This window comes from Tiliqua scincoides, chromosome 8 (genome assembly GCF_035046505.1).
Source record: "Tiliqua scincoides isolate rTilSci1 chromosome 8, rTilSci1.hap2, whole genome shotgun sequence".
NCBI lineage: Eukaryota > Metazoa > Chordata > Lepidosauria > Squamata > Scincidae > Tiliqua > Tiliqua scincoides.
The window spans coordinates 49,495,392-49,518,141 of record NC_089828.1 but is presented as its reverse complement, the minus strand read 5'-3'; the positions used below and the strand labels follow the sequence as shown (position 1 = coordinate 49,518,141).

The 22,750-nt window shown below is 41.6% G+C and overlaps 1 protein-coding gene across 1 annotated transcript in view; it reads right to left on the bottom strand.

Annotated features, from left to right (window-relative positions):
* The window catches only part of VMP1 (vacuole membrane protein 1), a 138,701-nt gene that overhangs the window by 43,221 nt on the left and 72,730 nt on the right, over nucleotides 1-22,750 (bottom strand). The window contains exon 8 of the mRNA XM_066635611.1: nucleotides 1,858-1,938. Within this exon, the coding sequence (XP_066491708.1) occupies nucleotides 1,858-1,938 (81 nt within the window). The remainder of the gene's footprint in view (nucleotides 1-1,857; nucleotides 1,939-22,750) is intronic.

Below are 22,750 nucleotides of genomic sequence, written 5' to 3'. Positions count from 1 at the left end.
TGATCTACTCAATGGTTACTTGGGACCAATAGCTTGGCTTGGTTCAAGTTACTCAGGTTTAGAAACTGTGCAACTGAAAGGGTTATATGCTCGTCGTCACCCCCCCGAAGGTATTGAATTATAGCATTCTCTGAAAGCCCTGTTTTAGCACTGAGCAAGGGAAAGAGAAATTGATGTCTTAGCGTTTGATATTTAGGACAGCGCAGCATAACGTGTATAGATGATTCTACTTTGTCTAAGAAGCAGTTACACAAACGTTCTCCCCTGGAGGCATTTCTAAATCTGCCAAGTAGGTTATTAGAGGGGGTCACATTACAACATGCCAGGGTGATAGCCCTCCTCTCCGGGGGGCATATTAGGAGGGACAGATATTTTGGTTGTTGACCAAATGTAATTTTAAGTTGGAAATTCAGCAGGGAACTTTTTTTTGTGCTGCGCCTAAAATCTCTTGCGTCTGTATGTCATGTAGTCTGGTTGTCATAAGCCTGATAATAACCTCAGGAGAGGGAGCCCTTTGTAGATCAACCTCAAGTCCCATCTGTTGGGTTTTTTTTATAGAATAGGGCTAGGCAAGGAGTTATCATTGGATCGGCCAACAGCCCCTTTAGTAGCAAATCACAATCAGCCCTGAAAAAGACTTTGGCCCAGTATTTTAAAAAACTGGACCATGCATGTAGCTCCAATCTATGTTGACCTGACTCCAGGCAGAGTGCTGCATGCGGTAAGCCAAAAATTACCAATGCGGTCAGTCAAAAATTTTATAAAGGAATTTAGACTGGACCCTTTTGATTGTATCATTTAATGCCGGCATCCATACAGGCATGCCATACAAAATTTGAGGTATGACTTTGGCATTAAAAGCTTGCAAAGCAGCTGGTACAAATGAATTGCCCCCCAAAAAGAAAAAACGAGTTATGGCTTGGACAGCTGGTTTCGATGAATTAATTGCAATTGAACAATGGGAGGACCAGGAATGCTTATAATGAAACCGAAGGCCAAGGTACTGGAATACCTTGACCTGCTGTATTAGTTTTCCATTGAAAAGCCAAGACTGTGATTTCTATGAGTTCCCAAAAAACCACTATTTTGGACTTTTCATAATATATCTGCAGAGAGTTAGTTGTGAGAGTATTGTTTTAGACTAGGAATCAATGCTCAGACAACTTCATAAACTTACATGTAAGAGAAGTGATGATTCCTAGAATGGCTTTTGTGACTACTTGATGGGCAAATCTTTAGTGCTAATAAATCATATTTGCAGCTTGCTAGCCAGAACTAGTAAATTCAATGATGCTGCTAGGAATCAAACTCAAATCTAAGTTTAAGCAAATGGCGGATAAATTTCATTTAATAGAGGATGTTGGGTTTAGTTTTTTGTTTTGACTGAGTGTGAATGCCTGTATGCTGGCTTTAAACACTTGTTATCCATCCCAATCTCTAAGCAGAAGAAAGTAAATTGAATAAAATGTTGTTCCCATGGCTTGTTGGGAGCACAGTGGTCCAAACTGTAAATACAATGCCCCCCATCCATAATGGCTTCTTTTTTTCTTTTCAGAGAACAGGACAGCTTTGTCCACAAGCCCTCTGTGACCTCACAGGCACTCCCTACACTGCAGCATACATCAAGGAGTTGGTCATGCTCACTGGAGTGCCCATGAGGATTGTTTTAGAGAGGTAAGGCATTCACTGAAGTTCCACACTGCCATTCTCGCTTGGAACAGGGCACCCCAAAATTAGCATGCGCTCTCTCTTTCATATGTCTCCCTCACCCAAATCCTGGAGCTCACACTCTTGGGACAAGGTCAGACGTACACATTATTTTATTAACCTATTCAATGTTTATCGCTGAGAACTTACTGAAGCACATGCCAGGATGCCAAAAAATCCAACCTTCTGCACCAGATTCTGGACTGCCAGTTTAGCACGAGAGGCGAAATCCTGTGAACAAGGAAAAGAGCTAGTTAAGAAACAAGATGGGGGTGGAGGAACCACAGCTGGGAGTTATTTGCCAATCCCACAGGATGACAGTACCTCACACCTCTCCCTCCCCACCCTGCATTGTGCAAGTGTGTTTAATTAGAAAGCTTTTATTTAAAAAAAGAAAAGAAAAAAGGAAGGGGGAGTGAGAGAGAAAATGAGAACACAAAATTGACACATTTGGTAAACCAGACATCCGGCATGCTGAATCAAGTTGAAATTCTGAACAGCCAGATGCTCAGTCGCAATTCTTTCCTGCCAGCATGACCTGCTCTCAGTATCATGACACAGAGAAAGCTTACCATTCAAAAAACAACACACCCCTCCTAGCATTCCCGCTGACCCCGTCCGCAACCTTGAGCTGAAATTGGCACTGATACATGAAGTTTTGAGAAAGTCATAAAAATGTAATTACCACCCAATTAGCTACCGGCAAATCTTTGAATATCACTTTGGAAGGTGAGGATCATGAATCAGGAGTTCCAGGAAAGTCCCCTACAAATCTACCTGTGCTAACCCTGACACAATTTGCTCCTGCATGGTCCAAGGATGCAGAATGGGGTTCTACCTTTGCAAGGAGAAGGTACAAGACTTCTGTCCCTAGCATCTCCGCTTAAAAGGAGTCAGCAAGAACGGGAAAGACTGAAAGTGACCAAAACCTTGGGACATCACTGCCAGGCAGAACAGGCTAGATGAATACAGTAGATTCTATCTGCATTTCACCAATGTAATTTATATTCCATTCTTCCTCCAAGTTGCTCAAGGGCAACACACATGACTCCCCCGCACTATTTATTTTAAAAAATTCATTTCCTGCTTTTCTGAAAGAAATAAAGGCATCTAACAACCATTTTTAATGATACAGTCATTTATCCTCACAACCACCCTTAAAGATAGGTTAGTTGAGAGAAATGCTATTTCTTTGTTCTGTAAACCACGTTGATAATGTTTTTAATAGTGGCATATAAAAATTCTTAATAATGAAGATATAGCAACTGGCTCAAGGTCATCCAATGAAGTTGAGTAGAGATTATAACCTGGGTCTTTTAGGGCCAAACTCTATCAATTTTTCAGTGTCGGTGCAGCTATGTCAACGGAGCGTACACTGCATTTGGTGGTGGAGAGGCAGTCACAGAGGCCTCTTCAAGGTATGGGAACATTTGTTCCCTTACCATGGGTCTGCATTGTGGTTGCACCAGCACTGGAAAGTTGGATAGGATTGGGCCCTCAGTCTGACATTCTAACCACATTTATCCATCCCACACAGAGATATCTAGAGGAGATTATGTTTGCAGAGGATTCTGACGCAAGTTCTGGAGTACAGGCTTGGTTTGCACTGGTCAGTGTTCACCATCAACACATACAGATGGAGGGCGTAAAACACACATCATCCTCATGAATCTCAACACTTTACTGAGATGTTGGTCCAATGAAGCAATGTATGGAAATTCTGAATTAGAAATGCTAAAGTCTGACAACAGATAACCCCAGTTAAATGACTAAAACAAAAACTACGTAAATCCACTTGGGATGGCAACATGTTGTATGTTTTTGGCAAACTTTGCAATTCTGGGTTTGAGACTCTTATCATGGAATAGACAAAGCAACATGGGGCCATAAGGATAGGTACTTGATGCAAAGGAAGAAGCCACATCCAGCTTCCTTCTAGTTCCTAAGCATATGGGGGGGGGGGAAACAGTTATACATTCATGTCTTTCACTCCTCAGCTATGAGAACAAGAAACTTGTTCCTTTTTCCAAAACTAAAAGAAGAGTATATGGGGCAACGAACAACATTTCTGATTTTACTGACATTATTTCTGGTGTTTGAAGCAAGCTCAACATTGGATTGCTAGACATGCACACATTTACACCAAATTCATTGTGTGTGTCAGAACAATAGAAATTCCATACAGTTAATTTACTAAATGTTAAATTTATAACCCATCCAATTCCAAAGGGGTTCAAGGGCTCGTGGTATAGTTTTATAAGACACAGCGCTGCTCCAGAGAACATGACAATAAAAACTTTGACAAAAAAAATATAGCTTACTAATACAAAATAAATCTGCAACACATACATTGGTAAGAAATATAGCAAGGAAGAAATTCTCTTATTAATCCCAAGCAGAGCACTTGCACATTGCTTCTGGAAAATGCAACCACTTAATGTATTTAGATCACACTATACAGGATATATTCCACCAACGGCCTTTGAGATGGCTCACAAAAGCATAGGAAGTACAAAAATTAAAAGCCATTCAATAAATTTCACTAAAACAAATTCATAATTTAATAGTAATTAAAGATCACTACATAAATAATGCAGCAGCACTTTCTAACTTGTTTAAAAATAGCTGTCTACCTCACACTTCAGATACTTGCAAGAAGTAGGCCTGGTGTGTTTTTCTGAGGAGGGGGTTTCCAAGAGAGGGGGCACCACTGCTGAGAAGGCCCTAATCCCTGTTCCCATCCAAAGTCAGACAAAAAACGGATCTAGCATGGGAAGTGAGGATAATCTGCATTTTCCCCATCCATAATACTGCTTGAAAAAAAATTGTCTTAGATACAGATTAGCAGCTGGGCATCACCACCTGCCTCCATCCTTTGTAGTCTTGTATTCGGGTTTCCTGGAGTCAAAAGGGAAGCGGGGAAATGGAGAGGCATAATGGAGGAGATAAAAGCCACCTAACTGGTGGTTAAGCTGGAGGATAATGGGATGCCAATTCAGATTTGGATGTGTGTGTCCCCTGTTGTTTTACTAATATAGGAACTATACTTACTACCAGAGGAACTAGGTTAGTGGCCTTCAGCCCAAGTAACTCCCAACACAGTTACTGGTTTTCAGGGTGAAATGCAGTGTTCCTCAAACAGCAGGTCAGGACCCACTAGGAGGTTCATGAGCCAATTTCAGGTGGGTCCCCATTCATTTCAATATGTGTTTTATTTTTAATATATTAGACTTGATGCTACCATGGTACATGACTGCATTTGGGGAAGTGTTACAGATCTGTACTTTAAAAGGTTACTATGTATATGCTTTCAACAATGATAGTCAATGGGGCTTACTCGCAGGTAAGTGTGGATAGGATTGTAGCCTCTGGGGAATTTTTTTTAAACAGATCAGCAACTGTTTGGGAGGGTTAGAAGGGTTCTTCTTTTTTTTAAATGATTTTTTGAACGTATAGTTATTGTAAACTTTTAATTTACTTAATTTAGTTTATTTTGTCATATGCGGGTGTTAAAAATTTTCCTGCTTGATGATGTCATTTCTGGCCATGATATCACTCCCATGTTAATAACATTACTTCTGGTGGGTCCTGACAGAATGTCCTTCTAAAAAGTGAGTCCTAGTGCTAAAAAGTTTAAGAACTACTGGGCTAATGTATTCTTTTTACCTGTAGTATTTATGCTTTGTTCTTTTAATTTAGCTATCTGACCTGACCTGCCTCTCTCCTTTCTTCTTTGGTTCTTCTTTGGTAAATGGTTGTGGTGTTACTCACACAACCTGCCTTCAATAAGCTTGTGACCGAGTTGGGTGTTGCGCTTAAACCGCTGAATGTAGTTAATTAACCCACTGAATGCCAATTCATTAGGAGGTGGACAATTGGGAGTCTGGAGGTTGAGATGATACAATTGTTGTCTCTATTCAATTTCAGAGGGGTAGCCATTTAAGATCCCAATCCTATCCAATTTTCCAGTGCCAGTGCAGCTGTGCCAATGGGGCATGCACTGCATCTTGTGGTGGGGCAGCAGTCACAGAGGCCTCCTTAAGGTATGGGAACATTTGTTCCTTTACCTTGGGGCTGCATTGCGATTGCAGCGGTGCTGGAAAATTGGATAGGATTGGGCCCTATGTCTGTTATAATACCACACACAGTCTTGTAGTCTTATAGCTTAACTGTAGTATATGATTGTGGATTAGAGTCCATTTTAGCAGAAGACACTTGTATCCATAAAGTGGGCTCTAAGTCCACTAAGCTTCTGCCACAAAATGTTTTGTCAGCCTTTAAGCCATGTCAGTCATATCCCATTCCCTCCCCCCACCCTTTTTAAACTTTTGGGAACTTCTTCAACAGCAAATCTTAAGGATATGGGGTTCAAGTTCTAAATTCCAAAAAACCCCTACCCCCCATCCCAAATAAACTTGCCTTAATATCTACACTAAAATTACCACCAAAACTTGCTAATGCTTTAATTGCCAAACAAGCTTATATTGAATGAAGATTTCTGTGATTTTAGCAGGTACTTCTAGGCATAAAATACCTTACAAATATGCTCTTGGTATGGACTGCATATTTTTACATTCCCAAATGCAAACATTTTATACTTTTATGAATCCTTGCATGTAAATAGTCACACACACACACCCTTTATTAAATTAGCTATAGATGTTAACTGGAATTTGGAGAAGAAGATGGTCATTTTTTAAAAACAAGTCTAAATGGAACAACATTTAAAAACAAAACCAAATATGTTGTGAGCAAATATTTATGTTTAAATCTGTTACAAGTACAAAAATGAAGCAAGGAAGCCTTCAATGCAAATATTAATGAAGAGTACTAGTAATGAAGAGTTGCTGGGAACTGTTACATTCTAATCTAGTGTATGTTCTGTTTTCTATACTATTGCTAGGTTGCTACTGTTGTGAAGCTTTAACGAATTTTCTGGTGGCTTGAATTGTCTGTACTGATGACATTCAATTTATTGCTGATTTATTGAAAATCTTGTTGACATATCCTTTTATTTATAATGAATTGCTTTGATGTTAAATATTTTACATTATGTTTTATTGGTTTGATGTGATCCTCCCAGGGCACAATTTTATGCGACAGCAACACACAAATAAACTGACTGGGTTAGTTTGCAATACCAGGTTTGTCAAACACACCAGTTGAATCTGATTAGACTGGGTTGAATCCTTAGAAGATAGTCACAACTGAATCCCGTTGAAATTAATGAGTCATTACTAATGACTAACTTGTCTCATTGCTTTCAGTGGTGCTTAGTCATGAACAATGTTCTTAGGATCAAACCCCAGATCTATACATAATTGAGAACCATATAACCAAAGGGTATGCATATTTTTTCTTTTAAATAATTTTGGCAAAAATGCAGTTCATAAAAAATGCTAGACAATTGGCTATCAAGCAAAACAAAGGGTTTTATATTTCATAATGCCCTTATCACAGCTTCAAGGTGTAACATTTCCCCCTTCTCCAAGGTACAAAATCTACTGCTTGGGATGAAAAAAATTGAAAAATTCTAAATTAATTTGTGAATACATAGATAACCCCTCAGAATCAATACCTTACAGTCTCCAGAATGTTTTTTTCTAGACCCCAAGAGGGAATTTTTGATATAAACCAAATTTACAAATGGCTTACAGCCCGATCCTATGCAGGTCTACTCAGATGTAAGTTCCATTAGAGTCAATGGGGTTTACTCCCAGAAAAGTGTGGATAGGATTGGGCTGTTAGTCTTAAGTGAAAACTGACAGTAAAAAGGTTTCTCACATAAACTTTTACCTTTTCCCAAGTAGGCATGATTCAGCTGCCTTTAGATTTCTTGACAAGAAATGTATTAATATGAATTCTTAGCAACTTTTCAACCTTTAATACTGAATTATCTCTATTGAAATTTTTTTTATGATTTATTGATTTGCTTAAATCTTGTGTATTTAAATTTTATTTAAATGCTTTGTTGTATGTTTAATTGTTAAGCTTATTTAAATCTTATGACAATGCGGTTAAGGCTGTTAACCTACACATTTACCCTACCTTACACAATTTAAAACAAAACAGAAGATACTTCTGATTAAAAAAGGCTTTTGACTTAAAACTTGAACATTTTAGCCTAATCAAAGTTTACTTAGAGATATCTAGAAAGTAATGGTATTTTTCTGTTTCTCTTACTAATAATAATATTTGGGATGAAAGATGAACAAATGTCAGATTGCTAAACAGTTCCAAAAGATTTAGGCTTGATAGATGAACTCATCTATACTTGCAAATTTTAGCTTCATGTTTGCTAGTTATGGTGGTCGTGGATGGGTAGGTGTATTTAATATTCCAGATTATAAAATAAAACTTGTTTATTGGCTTTGTAAAAGCAAAACAATCTTCAATTTCATTATCTGAACATCACTTTTTGTAAAATAGTGGGACTGATTTTGAGAATTAACATTTACCACCCCCACTCCCACTTTTTAAATAGAAATCCACAACCAGACTAGCTGATGAAAAAAGGGTGCCCTGCTAGAAGGGCTAATCGTCTAGATCCAACAAGGCAATTCTTATGTCCTTATTTATGTTAATTTCCAGACTCGAAAGACAATGACCTGCACTATTTTATGTACAAACGGTGCATTTATTTCGATTGCGTATTCACATTAAATGCTGTTAATGACTAGATTTTGCTGGCTGCAGCAAACAAGTAAGTTGCAAAAAAGTGGGAAAACTTTCTCATTTAACAATACATTCTGAAAATGGACTAGATAAGTAGAAGTGTGCTACATGCCTTAATCAATTAACAGTGTTAGCTAAGATTTTCTTTAAAACATTGGTTGTAACTAAGCGTTGAATTAAAATAATCATTAACAAGAAGTCTGTTCTGCAACCAAACCCTTTGGCTACAAGTTTTGAGGGGTGCAATGCTTGAATTAAGGGACAAAAGGCAGGAGGGCTCTTAATGAAATACACAAGCTGCTGCCAACTCCCCCCAATATTAACCAAAGAGGTATCTCTTTGCTCACTGCTAACTGGGAAAGATACTTTTTAAAGTGATAGATCTCATATTTAACAGGGGGAGAGCAAGTGTCCAAATTCATCCCCTCACAGCATTTTCCCCCCAATGGCTGCTGCTCTCTCTCCCTCTTTAGATTGTGAATCCTTTTGAGACAGAGAACTTTATTGCTTTTACTATGTATACTACTTTGCAAAGTTGTTTTTTTTTTCCTGAAATGAGATATATAAATATTCATAACAATAGCCTTTTAAATAATCTTGAAATACAAAGCAAATCCAATAGCTAGCGAGGCCAACACAAAAGTTTGAGGGGCAGATGGCCTCCCCTCCCATAACTCGAATGCTGTTGATGTGTATGTATGTGTACCTTTGTATAGATTAATACAGGAAAATGAGGAAAAAATGTAAGCTAATAAAGTCTCTTATATGTTCCTTCTGTGAAAGTGACTGACATTTAGAGGTGTAGTAATGAGAAAGGCAATGTTTGCATGCATGCCGCCATCATTCAGGAGTTATTAATCTGCAAAAAAAATGAGAGCAAGGGCATGCTGTAGACTTGCTCATCCTCTGTCTAATAAACGCCAACCCTTGTGGTTTAGTGGAAGATGCTATTCACGACAACAAAACTGTTTAGGCACACCATTTGATTCTCCCTCTATAAAAATGTTAACACCACAGACTTCAAATTGGGAGCACTCAGAAAGCTTTGGCATTTGATGCCCATGAAACCTGGCAGCAGTGGAAAACGGCGTACCTCTACTAAGCCCTCTTCCTAAAAGCAGGCAGGGGAGATGGAAACTTCGTGAACCCAGTAGCAGCAATGGAGCATCTGGATTGGGACCACAATATACATACACCTGGTGTTTGTAGACATGAGAAACTGTCTCTCCTGACCCACAGAGGTTATGTGCAATGGGGGGGGGATTGCATGCAGATTGCCCCTTACTAAATCGAGACCCATAATTTTAATAAAAAGAAAGTCAAAAACAGAAAGGCCAGAAATACATTTCCTTCTGCTCAAGGATTTCATAAGAACTTTCCCTGTTTGCATTACAATGCTAGATTTGAGCATTACATTCTCAGTTCTCTATTTTGCCAGAACTATTTCACAAGGCACAGGCATTATTGTAACAGTTGCAATTTAAAAAACCTATGGTCTTTGATTGTGTTGCAAAAACCTACTTGTAGAATACAGTTAAAAAGACGTTTATAGGATGTAAACACCAAGCAGGTATGAGATACAGTACACACACAAAAATTTCCTTTGGATGTATATATTTTAATATCCCAGAATTCAATATACCGGTAATTGCCTTAGCAAAAGGGACTTAGGGCACAATCCTAACCAGGTCTACTCAGAAGTAAGTCCTATTTTGTTCAATGGGGCTTAATTACAGGAAAGTGTGGTTAGGATTGCAGCCTTATTTAGTTACATGCAATAAAGGATTTAGAGAATTATACTGAAAAAAGTGATAAAAAGTTTGAGAATGTAAAAGAGGAAAAACGCTAAGAAACAATAATGCATTTAAGTTTTCTGTGCTTGGAGAAAAGTCCTCTTCATGTGGGTATCTCAATCCTAAAGACCTTTTCTTAGAATGGAGCTTCCATGGTACTAATAAGTACCATAGATTTCAAGGAGAATTACTTCCACAAAAAACATGTTCAAGGTAGAGTAATGGACAACTAGCTACACAAAATAGAAGGACAGACAAATCTTGATTTATAAAAGGGATATCAAAACTACCAAGTTTAAAATAGGGAAAGGAAACTAAATTTTCCCTTGTAATTTTCAAGTGTTTTACAATGCAAACAAATTCTTGGCAAATTTTTTCACCTTCCAGATTAATTTTTTCTTTTTTCTTTTTAGTTTCATTTTAAAAAAATCAAATAGTCCAGGAGCTGCACATTCCTCATCACACATTCTAAATAAGAATTAAAGTCACTATTATATATTAATGACAAATTAGCTCACCTATCACAGGTGTCTTTTAAATTATATTTTTCTTATCACCCTCTCTTTCAGATTCTAACAACTGCAAAAGTTGGAAGCAGAACATAAAACCCAGCACAAAACCCAGCATTACAAATATAAAGACCTACTGAAAGCATATGGATCCCTAATTTTTGGAGGTAGAGAGTTTGAATTCTTCCTAACCCTTTTAAATTCAACTTCTAACCAGTTCTGATTTTATTTTTTTAATGAGAAAATAAAGACATTTTTTAAAAGATGTTTTAAAGACATTTTTTAAAAGATGTTTAAAAGACATTTGTAGTAATGAAAAAGTTCAAAGTTTCATTTCTCAGATGCTAGAAGCAGTCAGTCTCACAACTTTTTAGCCCTTGTTAAAATGCAAGAGGATAAAAAGAAATTTCACTCTGTTAAATACTTGTGTTTCTCCTTCAAATCAAGCTCACGTTTATGTAAGGAAAGATATATATTAAATCTTTAAAAGTTACTTACTGGTACAACATATTTTCCCCCAAATTAAAGAATTTAGACTTTCTTCTCCTCTCTTCCTGGCTACTGTGATTCATTTTCTCTAATGTAACTATATATTTTTTCCCCTCAAACTGTTCCTAGCAAAAGGATGACTGCTTTAGGCCTGGCAAACAGTTTCCTGCCACTAATGCCGTACTGGCTGGGAATAGTTAAATGATTAGTTATTACTTCATTGGATTAATCATCAGATCTCAAGAACTGTTCTGGGAATACACATATTCAAAAAATGAAAAGGATGTTGAAATAGGTTCCAATTCACAAGCTCACAATTGCAACCCTTTGTTTCCTCACATAATTCTATTTGCCCTCACCCGCAGACTTCAGTTTAATGGAAACTAAAATTAAAATCGGCACGAGCTTCAAAGTTAAATCGGAGGATTTCAATTTTTCTTCCCAAAAAAATTAGTTTCCAGCAGTGCAATCTTATGCATGTCTACTTAGAAGTAAGTCCACTAAGTTTAATGGAACTTACTCCCTGGTAAGTTTTTAAGGTTTGCAGTCTAAACGTTCTTTTGAAAGAAGAAAAAAGCCCCTGATCAGAGTTTGATTATCAGAGGAAGGGGCTCTGAGGCAGGAGTGGGAGAGCTCAAGTGGAAAGGGACTAAAGTTGGAGAAGAGTGTGAGTGAAGGAGATGCATGTGTGTTGGAAAAGAAGCCTGTTTCCTATCTGAATTTGATATTTTTACAAACAGCTTTCACCAGTTACTAGCTTTTACAAGAACACAAGGGACCTGGGGTCACCCAAAGCCCATCAGGTCCAGCATTCTGCTTCCTAGGTTCCCAAGTGGATGCCCTGGGAAGCTTCAAAGCAGGGCTTGCAGGTAATAACCCTCTGTTTAACCACTCTGTTTAACCAGCAATAACCACTGTTTGCTCCTCAGTAATTGGCATCCAACAGAATCTTGGCAACTCCATTTAGTTATCATGACTAAGAGCATTGCTAGACCTCTCCTCCAAGAACTGGCTTCACACCAATTGCAAGAGTTTGTCTGAAACTTTCACATGCACTGAAGTAGAGGTGATGTTCTGTTCCTTTAATGTATTTTGCATTTAAAGTATGTAAACCAACATTGTGACTGCAGGCGGAAAGGTGGGGGAGAGAAAAGAAGGCACGAGGCGCACGCAAACATGGATTACAAACAGGCCACAACTTTATTAGCTCGTTAGAGGTTACAGAGGCATAAGACAATAGGCATACTGGAGGGCAGGGACTCCCTAAATGTGCCAGTCTGACTGCTGGCAGTACAGTATTAATTCTCCGCCTGTCTGCTGGGAAGTGACTCCAGGGTGAGTGAGGTCAGAACAGCATTGATGTAAGGCAGCAAGCCTCTCTACACCCTCCCTCCAATGTGGGGGATGGAGAGTCAGCTTTGCAAAAGCCAGTTGGCCCCCCACGCCACCCTGCAATTCCCCATTGGGGGACACTCTATGTAAGGGACAAGGAAAAAACTCATCAGTTATAAAACATATTTTTTTCAGCGCACAAAAATGTGTAAAGTATACAAAGTGGCCCTTGTATTGAAAAGTTTGAAGATCCCTGCCCTAGATCATTCTCACACAGCTGCAAAACCAGGACATCCTGTGGGTACCTTGCTGCTGCTTCACTTTGCAGGAGAGGAACCAGCCTGTCCTAATATAGAGCCAGAACTGCAGGAGCCAGTGCTTAGGCAGACCAGTCACAGTGACGTTGTGGGAAAACATCAGCAAAAAGGAGAAAAGACATTCATTGGCCTGCCTACCTGGTCAAACATCTGGTTGGAGACATCCTTTCACCACTACCTGGATGACAGGGTTGCTGCCACCTGCCCAAAGGATGAATGGGTTTGCTCTCTTCTTGATTTCCATGAAGCCCATATGAGGACCAAGAGCCCTCTTCACAAGTTCGGTGGGACTTTAACAGTAAGGTGCTCTTAACAAATAGGAACACCAGGGTACAACTTGCTAACAAACATGATTCCCCGGTATCCAACCCAACCCTAGCCAATCCTTGACAGTGCCTCCTGACTTTGGCACTGTGCTTCTTGCAGGACCATGTCTGAACTAGACCATCCCACTGTAGCCTCTTTTGACACTTGGCCAAGGTATGATACAAGGTTCTGCCAGTACTCTATAGCACAATCAGCACTCCACATGAACCTTAAAACATGCACTAGAATCCTCTCCTACACTGCAAGCATTTGTTTAAGCCAGGGTGTTTAACTGGGGTGTCGCGATGCCCCAGCCAGAGAGCCCTGGCCACTTTCCCCTATAGGGGAGTGGGCAGCGGGGAGGCAGCAACGCGATCCCCAGAATTGTGTCACTAAGGGGGCTGCAGAGACTGGGATGCACTCACCAGTACCTGCAGCAGCCTGCGAGTGTCTGCAGGGCTCCCCGCAGTTTAAAAAGTGAAAGCACAGCAATCACGCTCCACTTCCGGTTTCGTAGAAGTGGAGCGCGATCGCTCCACTTTCACTTTTTAAGCCCTGGGGAGCCCTGCAAAAAGTTGCACAGGAATCCCTGCACCCCTGACAGGCTGCTGCAGGGACTGGTGAATGCATCCCAGTCCCAGCAGCCCCCGTAGTGATGTGATCCTGGGAATCGCGTGGCTGCCTCCCCCGTGCCCCCACAAGAACTTACTGCGGTCCAAACTCTCCTAGAGCAGTGGTTCTCACACATTTAGCACTAGGATCCACTTTTTAGAATGAGAATCTGTCAGGACCCACCAGAAGTGATGTCATGACTGGATGTTACATCGTCAGGCAGGAAAATTTTTTAGCAATCCTAGGCTGCAATCCTACCCATACTTGCCCAGGAGTAAGTCCCATTTATAATATTGTTAAAAGAATATACATAGTAGCTTATTAAAAGTACTGCATAGGTCTGTAACATTTACCCAAATGCAGTCACATACCATGGTAGCATCAAGTCTAATAAATTAAAAATAAAATATTGAAATGAATGGGGACCCACCTGAAATTGGTTCACGACCCACCTAGTGGGTCCTGATACACAGTTTGAGAAACACTGTCCTAGAGAGCTTGAAAATCGCTGGTTTAAGCAGACCCATCAGTTCGGAAAGGGTTCCTCAAAGGTAGAAAGCTGCTGGTGTACCCCAATTAATAGCAGCCTTCCCCAGTTCTGCTTCTTGGCATACTAGATGTCAGGGACTGGCATCTGCAGACATCCATGTTTGGTTTTCAGTTGCAAGTTTTGGGTACAGTTTTTGTCTTTCAGTCTAAGTGCCCCTGGCTATAACCAGGACTTAGTGCAAATATGCCTGCCTTTCAAGGCAAGTCCATTCATGTGAGCAGGTAAATGTTTTGTTCAGACATTTACTACACCCATCCCAACTTTATACACAGAATACATAACTTTAAAAAAAAAACCCATGGTTGAAAAAAGGATGCTGCAGGTTTGACCCTCCACAAAAGTATCTCATGGCTTTGCCCACATATCTCTGAACTCTCTCTGGCTCCACAGCGGGGCAATGAGACACACTGCCTCTGCACGCTGTCTATCAAATTCTGAGTTGGTGGATTTCATTTTAGGGATGTGCATGCCTTGTGTAACTACTCCCGCTATAGGGACTGGAAATTACATGGGATGATTTCTACACCAAAATTCACACACGCCGTAAGTCTTGCCACAAGATGCTCAGAGTGAGATACAAGTGGGGAAAATAATGCTCGAACAAGCGATACGAAGAAAAGGTCTGTAATCCCTCAAGAGTGAAGGAGAGTGAGCCAGCACACAAACATGCTCCCTTCCCAACTCAGAACCAGTTACTTCAGGTGGGGGGATTCAAGATAGCAGGCTCACCAACGATGCTCCTGCTGGTTCTTGCTCCTGCTGCAGCCATTACTTAGTTATACTTATATTCTATCTTTTAGTTCAAAAAGGAACCACCACCCAGCTTAAAATGATTGATTAAAACAACACAATTCATAGTACTTGCATAGCGCTTTTTGAGTGTACAAAGTACTACAGATGTTTTATCTTGCTGTTAACAGTTACTACAAACCTGTAACAAATGCACCACCATTATTCTCTCTGTATTGCAAATAGGAAGGCTGAGGGGCAACCCAATCCTGAGCTGCCCAGAGTGTGGAGTTGCTGTGGCAGCAAAAACAGCTGCCATGGCATCCAGCATGCCCCAGGCAGCTGCCACCGCCTCCTTGGGAGAAGGGGATGGGGCTACTCAATTCTACGACAGCTCCAGAGGTGCCACAGAATCAGAGAGCTCTGTGTCGGGCCACCGGGCCTGACATGAAGCTCAGGATCCAGTGGAGCTGAGCTGTGCTGGTCCCGCCCTCCTTCCGTCCCTCTGGCACACCTTCTCCCCACCTCCCCCACCTACCTCTCCGCCACCCAGTGGTTTGGGTGACCACCGAATAGCAGAGAACCAGCTTTCCACCAAGAGTAGCCCAGCTTCGCCTGGCACTGGGCTAGCTCCAGCACTGGGGGCTCACAAACATGCTTTATGGCACATTTGCAACAGTGCACACAAGTGGTGATCCAGCATGCACTGTTTAGCATTGGGCTTTGAGTTGCTTGTTCACCAAGCAAGTTTATAGCAGAGGCAAGATTCAGATGTGGAAATCCTGTTTTCCAACCCATGTTTTTTAGTTCGCTTGTTACACCAGCCTCTACCACTTAATACAGTTGGTATCCTAAAAACTGGATCCTAATCCTATCCAGTTTTCCAGTGCTGATGCAGCTGCGATGCAGCCCCTAGGTAGGCAGGGAAGGGAACAAACATTCCCTTAGCTTGAGGAGGCTTCTATGACAGCCCCTCCAACACAGAGTGCAGGGTGTGCCACATTGACACAGCTGCATCAGCACTGGAACATTGGATAGAATTGGGCCTGCAATTACATAAAAATTGCAATGAAATTAAAACAAGCTATTCTGTGCATAAAACTCTATGTACTATACAAAGAATCAAAATGGATCAGTCTCTGCCAAAATGAACGGTTTATAGTCAAAGGCTAGAACTAGACGTTACAGCAGATGTGGACTGCTGCCAAAACCAGCAGCCCTGTGTCTCACTGTCCTCCTCTCACTAGTAATATCTAGTGCTACAAAACAGGCTTGCAATGGATTACAAAATGGGTGATGATGTTGCATTCTCCCTGCCTTTGCAAGTGGCTGCCAGCAAAGTGAAGTGAAATGAGAAAATTCATGGGGCAACCACACTGTCCCCATGTCACCTGGTATGCTTTGTATCCAGGGCCAGCCTATCCAGGAGGGTGACTGAGATGGTTGTCTCATTCAGCATATTAGTGACAGTGGTAGGATGCCTGTCACACACCCAGTTCAGTTCAGTAAGACCTTTATTGGCATAAAATACAGAGAAAGAACAGAACAAGACAGGAATGTACAAAGACAACACAACATAAGCAAAAACATCAGTCACTGCCCAGAGTCCCAGGGCTCTGCCTGGCTATTACCCCAGATAAAAAGGAAGCAACATTATCCAGAGTCTCAGGATCAGGAGTGGAGAGGAGAGACTGAAGCATGGTTGAATCCTCCCAGCCCTGCATCCTAGCTAACAATGGACCTAGAAATTTCTTGCGTGACACAACATGTAGCGGGCAATAAAAAAAGGTATGCATTAAAGTCTCAACGCAATCCCTACCACACTTGCATTTCCTCTCTAAGTAGGGGATACCGCTGAACCTGCCCATTAACAAGGCTGATGGAAGAGCGTTACACCTTGCCAGTGTGAAAGCTCTCCGGGCCTGTGGGCACACCAGGTGGTAAAAGAAGGAGGCCGGTTTCCCAAAACTGACTGGAATATGAAGATGGAGTGGAGAACATGTGGTTCTGGCGGCACTAAACAGCTCTTGTTGTTCAATATCTAGAATTCTTCCTTTGACAATTCTGTAAGCTGCATCACAACCAATCATACCTAACTCTTCAGTGTCCAGCCCTATTGACTTAATTTTAGTTAGAAGATCAGTGATCTCAATAGGCAGGACTGGATCCGATAATAATTGTTGCATTAGATCAGAAGAGGTGGGGTTAAATAAAATCCTAAACCAAAATTTCAAAAGTCTTAACCATACAGTAGTCCTTAGTCGAATTAACCCCACCTCGAGACACAGGACCGAGTAGGGAACGCACCTGGGTAAGCCCAAAATCTTCCGTAAAAAGGAGGCTTGGATGCGTTCTAGTGATTGGTTAATAACCTTATACCAGACAGGAGAACCATAAAGAACCTGGGAAAGAACCTTTCCCTTAAACGCCTCCAGAGCAGCCGGAACATAACCATTTCCGCAGGTGAAAAAGAAACGGGAAATGGCTGAGGAAGCTAGTTTGGATGCGTTCTGCACTGCCCTGCGATGAAAAGCCCAAGTGAGTCTGTAATGGAAGTTGATACCCAGGTACTTAAAATGCTTAACCTGTTCCATTTTGTTACCATTACAAGACCACTTAAAAGCTTTCCATCTATTAGCAAATACCATTATCTTAGATTTAGCATAATTGATCTGCAATTTGTTGGTCAGAAAATACTCTGTGGCACGACTGAGCAGACGTTTCAGGCCAATCCTAGTACGAGATATCAGTACTGCATCATCCGCGTACAGAAGTAGCGGCACTTGGCTTGTGCCAAGCTTTGGACAATGGCCATCTACTTCCTTCACGGAAGGGGCAAGATCATTTAGAAATAGGTTGAAAAGCATGGGGGCCAAGACACAGCCCTGTTTGACCCCTTTGTTAGTGATGATGGAGTGAGTTAGATTCCCCCTCCAGGAGCATCTAACCCTACACGAGGTATTTAGATGGAGGGGTCACACACCCATTTGACTCCTCCTGCTCCCCTATATTTGAAAAGGAAAAGGGAGATGGAGTGGGAGAAGAAGTGTGAAGAATGGTAGATTAGATGGCAGCAGCTGGCACCTCACCAGAGAAGGGGTAGTAGAATTTGGCATGAAACTTCAAGTGTCAGGAAGACTTGAACTGTCCCTGTTTCTATCACTAGAAGTTATAAGGGCGAGAGGAGGATGGCCTGGGTGATGCAAGGCCCAGTTTAAGCAAAAGCAAAGACGCAGCACAAAAGGGATAAGAGACAGCAAATAAAAAAGCATATGTATGTGGAGTAAGGTAATATTATTTCACACATTACCAGGTGGAATGGTCACTGATGCTAGTTAGAAGGAGGAGCTCCATCTCTTCTTCCTATCTGTCACCACTTCAAGTCACCAGGTCTTGCTGTTCTTATCAAATGTCCATAGTTGGTTCCACTTGAGAAGCCATCTTCTATGTTGCCCGTCATCCCTCAGTCCACAAAAGAGGAAGCCCACAACATAGGGTCATTTTCTACCATCAGCCAGAGCCAGACCAAGATCTGAGGCAGGGGTGCCAAATGCTACTGCCATCCTTACCTGGCACCACCAAATGGAGCCCTCTTTTTCTAGTGGCACACCAGTAGGCATGACAGGTGCCACCATTCTATCTTTTTTCTGCTCCTGAACTTGCTGTATTTGGAAAGTAAGAGGAGAACATAGGAGAGGAGAGAAGAGGAGAGTGTCTTCTCCTCTTGGTGATGGACCAGAGTGTCTTCTCAGGGAAGCTCTAGACCACCACTTTCCTCTAGTTCAGGGGTGTCCAAAGTTTTTGGCAGGAGGGCCACATCATCTCTCTGACATTGTGTCAGGGGCCGGGGGAAAAAAAATATTTAATTTACATTTAAAATTTGAATAAATTTACATAAGTTTACATAAATGAATATATTAAAGATGAACTTATATGAATGAATGAATGTCTTGCAATAGCTCAAGGCCTATAAAAGGCCTTGCACAAAGCAAGACTGGCCTTTCCTTTGCTGCTGCTGCTACTGCATCACAGACATGAAACAGCAAGCAGTGGAGGGAGCCCTCATTCCACAGCTAACGCAAGAGGTCAAACAGTTGCCCTCACACTGAGAGAAGTTGCGTCAGGTCAGTGCGGGAACCAACAAATCTCCGGAGGGCCAGAGTTTCATTGGAGACTAGGGACTACGAGGGCCGCATTGAGAGGCCTCGAGGGCCGCAAGTGGCCCCAGGGCTGGGGTTTGGACACCCCTGCTCTAGTTCCTCTTCCATGTTGTTCTCTTCCTTTTCAAATACAGTTACCACAGGGTGGGCTGGGGGAGAGGAGAAGTGACAGCAAGGGTGGCAGCCAAGGAAACTGAGGTGGGCAGTGGTGGCAGAGGTGCCCAAAGTCCCCCCCACCAAGCAGTCCATCACCACATTACGGACAGGCAGACCTGCAACCTGCAGAAATTACATGGAAAATCTTTTCCTGGGTAATAGAGCTGATGGCTACAGGTGAGTGGAGGAATGTTTGAATGCTCTCATCACATAGCAATCTCCTGATACACAGAAAACTATCATGCCAGGGAGAAGATTTCAGTCTAGAGTTCTCTTTAAACTTTTAATTGATTTATTTATAACTCCAGGTTTCAGCCAGGACTGGCTTCCAAAGTAGCTTCCAATTTAAGAAACAATATATTAAGACAGTGATCAAATGCTAGTTTTCTATGTTTATGGAGTTTTCTCTGTGGGAAGGGCATTTTCAAACATGTAGCTTCTTATTTGAAATAGCACAATCCAAGAAAAATACTCAATTTCTTCAGATTGTATGAACTGCCTTGAGATAACAAATATCAATGGATTATCCAAGTTATCTAGAGAGAAGTCAATTCTCAAAACACTGATAGAGTAATAAAAATGTGCTCAAATTTTGCCAGATGGATGGCAGAGGGGAAAGGTTTTATTAAAACAGATGCAAGGACAGATTGCTCGGGGGAGGGGAATGTTGAAAATATATTGGGTGATTATTTCAACTATGGACTCTGAGGCTTCAGAGAAGGACAAGAGACGGACAAAAGCAGCTGACTGTTTGCACAGGAGAAGAAAGAAGCAAGAGATGAAGAAGAGGAAATGAAAGTCAATAAGGAACAAGGAGTGGAACAGTAGAGGGGGAAGGGAAGGGGAGGAGCCAATTCAGAAGACTGTTATAGAGAAATGGTGACTCCCAAACAATTGAACAAATAGTAATAAAAATGTATTTTAAAAATCAAGCCATTATGTCAGCTTAATTAAACAATTATATCTGCTGGTTGCTTCCACCACTCTTCTGAAATCAGTTCCTTGGATTCAGAAAGAAAGAGGGAGCACAGCATCTTCAATGCCGCTTTCCTCTCCTCCTTCAGCATTCCACTTCTTCTTTCTTTTGGAATCTAGAGAGTAACAGGAGGAGGAACAGCAAAGGCAGGTGCCTGTTGTTTAAGAAGGATGGCCCTGCCAGGAGCTCTGGCTGAGAGACTCATTGCTTGCCTAAAGCTGTCCAGCAAATCCATGGCTCAGGTGAGACTTAAAGTGCAGATGGCAGCAGGGGGAGGAGCTCAAACTACACCAGCTCACCACCACCCGGCATGGAAACTTATTTAAAATTACAGGAGTGACAGTAGAATGCTTTAGATCAGTTATCATGATTTATTGTTTCCTTTACAACATAATTCTCCCAGCAAAACTTCAAAGTTAATTTGAAATGCTGTGCCCTGCCCAAGGCCACCCGGTGAGCTTCAGGGCTGAGCAGGGACTTGAAGCTTGGACTCTTCACTTTCCCTTGGAGATACCTGTCTCATCTTCCAAATGAACAATTTGATAATTACTTCTTACTAGGCAGTTGAAGAAGCATGTGTGATGTACGATTCGTTCCAAACTCTCCAAATTTCCTACTTGGATGATGAAAGGCTGCTTTGGAGGCACTGGCATGAGAAGTAAGAAACTTGCTCTCATAGCCTGGGAGTTTTGAAACTCCATTTTTGAAGTTGCTGTTTCCGGGTTGGAGGGTAGGAGTGCATGGTGGTGGGTTAGAGGTGGCGGATCTCACTTGGCTGTCACTGTGCTGGAATACCAGCTGCTGGGGGATGCAACAGCGAGGGGAGGCTACTGCCTTCATGCTCTTCTTCTTGTGGACTTCCCACAGACATCTGGTTGGCCACTATGGGGAAACAGGGTGACCTTGCTCTGATCAAGCATGACTTATGTTCTTAAGGAAAAGGGGGGGACACGACATGCACAGGAAAAAATACTTAGCACACATTCTCAATCCAAGGCTGGCTTCCATTTTGCAAACCACAATTCCCCCAGAGCCAACATTATTTCTTCATGAGGAATTTAATGGAGCAAAGCAGATCAGGTCAAGAAGAGTCTTACTAGCTAGGCAGGGAATAAAATTGTTAAAAATAGAGGCCAGCAGCACAGCATCTCAGCTACATCCCTGCAACTATTTATTTTAAGAAATCAAGACTTCCAACACAGAAAGAGAAGTAAACATAATAGACTTTTTTTTGAGTAGGCTGACATAGCCAACAAAAAATCAAATCAGGGAACTCCTGGTATACATAAACATTTTGAGATAGCCTCCAAAAAGCCTATTTGTAAAACAGTGAAAATGGCCTGTTGACAAGGCAGTGTTATTCTGAGCCCTCACATCTCTGCAGAAGGCTGCGTCCCAGGTAGACAGTGCCAAAAATTCAGTAATGAAAGCTGCAGTTAAAAAAAGAAAAAAAGGGAAGTTGCTCTAAATAAGATGGAGCCAAACCATCCTCTCCCTGTTGCTTCCATAGCTGACTGCTTCATCCCACCTGCAGCCAAAGGCCACGGGCTGCATATACGTCAAAGAGCTAACTGGTAATGACAGACGCCCAGAAGAAGCAAGAGACAATTAAAGGAAGCATGGTGCAAAGGAAAAAGGAAAGAGTTTTCCATTCCAGCCTCTTTATCAGGCCCATCTGCTGGTGTTGCCACCTCATCCCCAGCTTGTCTTTCTTCAGGTCATGTGACTCACTCCACTTTAACACCTGGGCCTACATCCAAGCAGCCACTTGATGTATAACTAAGGACTTGCATGCACTCAGTGTTGACAAAACTGCTTTGGGAACTCCCCTCCCTTTCAAAAGTGGCTTGCTGTTTGCAAAAGACAGCTTCTGAGTCCCACCAGTTTGGTGGAATTTGTCATATGGCTCCTTAGCACCCAATCTTATTATTTCTGCCCTTCTCCATCTTCAAGGTCTATTTTCTGCTCTGTTAAGTTTAAAAATTCTAAGGTGGTCTTTTTGTTGTACACCTTTCAAAACTTGGTTCCCAAAATGGTTTTGTCAACATGTCATTGAGGGTGGGAGTTTTCTGTCATACGGGAAATAAAAGTAGTAACATCTTACTGGGTACATACAAGCCCTTGGCTGCGCTGTTTGGATGCAGGCCCTTCACTGTCTGATTGTAGGCTTCCCAAATGTATTTGGGAAGCCACTGAGGGATGCTGGGCTATTTGGGACTTTGGCTTGATCCAGCAGGGATGTTCCTATACATTTTTATTTTCCTGCCCTAGCCTATGGCTGACATTTGATCCCTCTTGGGTTGGGGGAGAAAATGTCAGAACCAGGTCCATAAGTTAGGGAGCTGTCTGCAGGTTTCAAGATCTTAATGCACACAGAAATTCAAACGAAGAGAACTTGTGAGTGCCTGATTTCTGGAAGGGTTTTTAGTTCACTCCTTT